This window comes from Henckelia pumila, chromosome 3, assembly GCF_033568475.1.
Source record: "Henckelia pumila isolate YLH828 chromosome 3, ASM3356847v2, whole genome shotgun sequence".
NCBI classification, from domain to species: domain Eukaryota; kingdom Viridiplantae; phylum Streptophyta; class Magnoliopsida; order Lamiales; family Gesneriaceae; genus Henckelia; species Henckelia pumila.
In genome coordinates, this window is record NC_133122.1 from 29,134,768 (window position 1) to 29,138,821 (window position 4,054).

Below are 4,054 nucleotides of genomic sequence, written 5' to 3' on the forward strand. Positions count from 1 at the left end.
CTGACCTTGTCTTTGTCCTCTTTTGCCAAGGGAATTTGGTGATATCCTTGGTAAGCATCCAAAAAGCTAAGTAATTCATGCCCTGCAGTGGAATTGACAAGCTGGTCTATTCTAGGTAGGGGTAGCAATCTTTAGGGCATGTTTTATTCAAATCTTGAAAATCTACACACATACGCCATTTTTCCGTAGATTTCGGGACTAAGACTATGTTAGACAACCAGGTCGGGAAGTGTATTTCTTCAATATGCCCAGCCCTGAGTAGCTCGTCCACCTGCTCCTTTATTACTGCATCTTTTTCAGGACCGAAGTGCCTTTTCTTTTGAATAATAGGGAGACAACCCTTTATTACATTGAGCTTGTGCTATGCTATTTCCCGATGGACCCCTACCAGGTCTGAAACTGACCACGCGAAGACGTCTTTATTTTTTTGCAAGCATTTCAGTAGTAGTTGCTTCAACTCTACTTCAAGGGTACGGGCAATTTTTACCATCCCCGAAGGAGGGGAGATCATTATTTCTTCAATTTCTTCTTCAGCAGTGACAGATGTGTCTTCTATCTTGACTTTTTCCATGCCAGCAAATCTAGGTCTGTCAACATTATCAGTCCTGGCTACTTTTTGCTCTATTCTAACTTCCTCCACATAACACTTTCGTGCAATAACTTGATCACCTTGCACCTCACCGACCTCATTACCCACTGGGAACTTAATTTTCTGATGCAGAGCTGATGCGACGGCCATGAAAGTGGTCATGGCAGGTCTACCCAGTATGGCGTTATAGGCAGACGGAGCGTCTACTATAATAAAGCTCACAATCCTGGTCTTGCGACCGTTGCCTTTCCCAAGAGTTAGGGGTAGATGTACTAACCCAACAGGCTGGATTGCAAGACCCGTGAAACCAAAGAGTGATGTGACGACGGGCTCTATTTTGTACTGTCCCAGGTCCATTTGATTGATAGCTTCTTGGAATAGAACATTGACAGAACTGCCTGAATCCACAAATATTCGGGCCACATCGTAATTCGTGACCATGGCCCTTATTACCAATGCATCATTATGGTTGTTAGAAACCCCTTTTAAATCTTTCGGCCCAAAAGAGAGGGTCGGGCCAGTGTTGACAGTTTGATTGTCAATCTCCATATTTATTAATTTTCGGCTGCTAGTTTTCCTAGCTCGATTGGAATCTCCATCACTAGGGTCTCCTGAAATCATATTGATAATTCCCCGAGCAGGCGGAGCCGGTCTTTGATGAGCTCGATCATCCCTGGGCTGGTCCTGATTTGGGCGATTTAAATCCTCATGAGGAGGAGCAGTCCTGGCTCTCTGTCTCCATCTTCCTCGTTATTTCTTGTTCGGACGGTACCCCTCTTGTCGGATCAATATCTTTTTTATTTCAGAATGTTGTTGTATTATCCTCTCAATCTCCTGATCTAATTGTCGGCAGTCTTCTTTAGTATGCCCATACTCATTATGAAAGTGACAATATTTATCTGATTGCCTGTTTCGGGGTCCATTTTCCGTCCACGAAGGCCTTTGTGTGAGTTTTCGATTGTCACAAATTTGTAGGGCTCGGACTTTACTCATGCGTAAAGGACTGAAAGAGGTGAATTCTCCCAACAATGCAGGTCGGAATGGCTGTCCCATCCCTGAATTATTGTTTGAAACCCTATTGTTCTTTGGACTTTTCGGCCGTTCCCTCTTCACAGCTGCCCGCGAAACCTGTATCTCTTCCATGTTGACATATTTTTCAGCTCGGGCAAGTAATTCTTCATATGTTTCTGGCGGCCTCTTTATTATAGATTTAAGAAAATCTTTTGTATCCAGCCCTTGCATGAAGGCACTGATGAGCAGGTCTGGAGTAGCCATGGGTACCTCGAGAGCCAAGGCACTAAACCTGCGGATGTATGCTCTCAAATTTTCATGTTCTCGTTGCTTTATTGCAAAGAGGCTGAAAGTAGTGGTAGGATGCTTTTTGCTGCTAGCAAAGTGATGCAAAAAGGATTTGCTGAAATCCTTAAATTCCTTGATCTCCCCAGGACGTAGCATATTGAACCATTGCTGGGCTGGTCCTATGAGATTAGTAAGGAAAGACCGGCACTTAATCTGATCAGAATATTTATGCAACAGAGCTGCATTCTCAAAGCGTGCCAAATGGTCTTCAGGATCCCCTTTGCCATCATACTCTCCAACATTAGGAAATTTGAACTGATTGGGGAGGTCGGCGTCCAATATCTCCTGAGTAAAAGGAATGTTTCTTGTTGTGGTAGCTAGGTACCCGGACTGTTTTTTCCTTAACTGCTCCATCTTCTCCTTCAACTTTCTGATTTCATCGAGGTGGGCATTATGATCAATGTGCAGTGGATTGGCCCCTGCTCTTTCTGCAAAAGCCCTCTGAATAGCCTGAGCTACTAGTACCTCTAAATTTGGGTGATCTCCATTCTGATTAGCCATCGAAACTCTTTTTCTTCAAATTCCCACGGATGGCGCCAATTGATGATGTCGGAATTTTACCTCGGGTTCGATCTGATAGAATGGATCCTCCAAATCTCCAATGAAGCAGGTCGGGTCGGGTACACCAAGTTCTGCACAAGCAACAGCTAGGTCAAGGGGCACCGAAAGTGTTTCGGCGTGATCCCTCCGATGCCTAAGTCAGTGTCTTGAAGGCAGATGGTATGATTAATGCGAAAATTGAGAGATATGAGTGCGTGAAAGTAAAATTGAGTAATGAATAATGAATACCATAACAATACCTGTATTTATAGAAAAAATAGAGTAAGTTACCTAGTCGAATTATAACATGTCATGGAGTAGGAATCTTCACTCATTGGTCCGCCCTTGAGTTTATCCTTATCTCATTCATATCTGTGCAATGGTCAAGCTTATCTCCAATGTATTCAAGTTCCACTTGACCTATAAAACATACCAAGCCCTATTGGGCCCCAGCTCGAGTCAGCCCAGTAATAAGCAGCCCAGGTCTTGACATGCCCTAACAGGTAGAAAACTGAGTTGGACCTGATATATAATAATAATCCCAAAATTGGGCCAACCCATAATGAACGGGTTCGGGTCAAAATAATTTCCCGGGGCATCAGGTTCTATTGGCAACTTTAGTAATCTTAAGTGATTATGCAAATACGCAAGCGGAATACTTAAAGCAATCAAGTATAAATGTGATAAATAAATACGTAAAGTAAATAAAGCGATAAAAGAGATAGAATATGTTTATGGAAGTTCGACGATAAATTGTCTACGTCTCCCCTTCTTGGTTAAGGTCGATTAACCAAGGATCCACTAGCACTTCAAACGTCTTGTCCTTGATGGCTCCAAGGATAGCCGTACAACTCAACACGATCACCGCGCCGATACAACTCGATACACTTGGCCTTAAGGGCTCCAATGATAGCCTCAACAATCACACAACACACTTGGCTTCACATTCAAGTGTTTACAATGATCGCACAACCAACTCACAAATGATTTTTACACATAACTCTCGATTTTTGAGCGAATATATCGAATAACTCTTGATAGAACACTTTGAATGATAGGAGATGCTTGCAAAAGATGAGAGTGAATTGGATTGTCTTCAATTGTCTTGAAATGACCTCTATTTATAGTTGCAAACTCGAGCTGGTTACGATCCTCCGAACAGGTCTTCAAATCCTCCGAACGTCACTGATTGATTTTCAAATTTCTGCGGCTGGGTAACTGTTCAGATGGTTTGAACAGGTCTTCGGATCGTCCGAACGGCTGCCTTAAATTCATTTCGGCAAATTTCTTCCGACAAAATCTTCAGTTGTCGTAAAGGAGTTCGGATCCTCCGATCCTGGCTTCGGAGCGTCCGAAGTGTGCCTTTCGTGCCCTCCGAGGGTGCCTCCGAACAATTTTTAATTTCAGGAAAAACTTCGGACCGTCCGAACTGGCTTCGGATCGTCCGAACAGGTCTTTGTGGTCTCCGAGCCTGTCCTCCGAACATATTTAATTATTTGAATAATCTTCGGATGGTCCGAACGTCACTTCAGACCGTCCGAACCTGGGCAAATTCGAACATTTCAA

The 4,054-nt window shown here is 43.4% G+C and overlaps 1 protein-coding gene across 1 annotated transcript; it reads right to left on the minus strand.

Annotated features, from left to right (window-relative positions):
• Positions 1 to 1,339: 1,339 nt before the first annotated feature.
• LOC140888353 (uncharacterized) lies at positions 1,340 to 2,449 on the minus strand. The gene has a single exon (XM_073296033.1). The coding sequence runs from the start codon at positions 2,447 to 2,449 to the stop codon at positions 1,340 to 1,342; it is 1,110 nt and encodes a 369-aa protein (XP_073152134.1).
• Positions 2,450 to 4,054: the final 1,605 nt, after the last annotated feature.

Bases quoted from the DNA above. Each gene is read 5' to 3' on its own strand.
- LOC140888353 (XM_073296033.1), bottom strand. From the start codon at position 2,449: ATGGCTAATCAGAATGGAGATCACCCAAATTTAGAGGTACTAGTAGCT.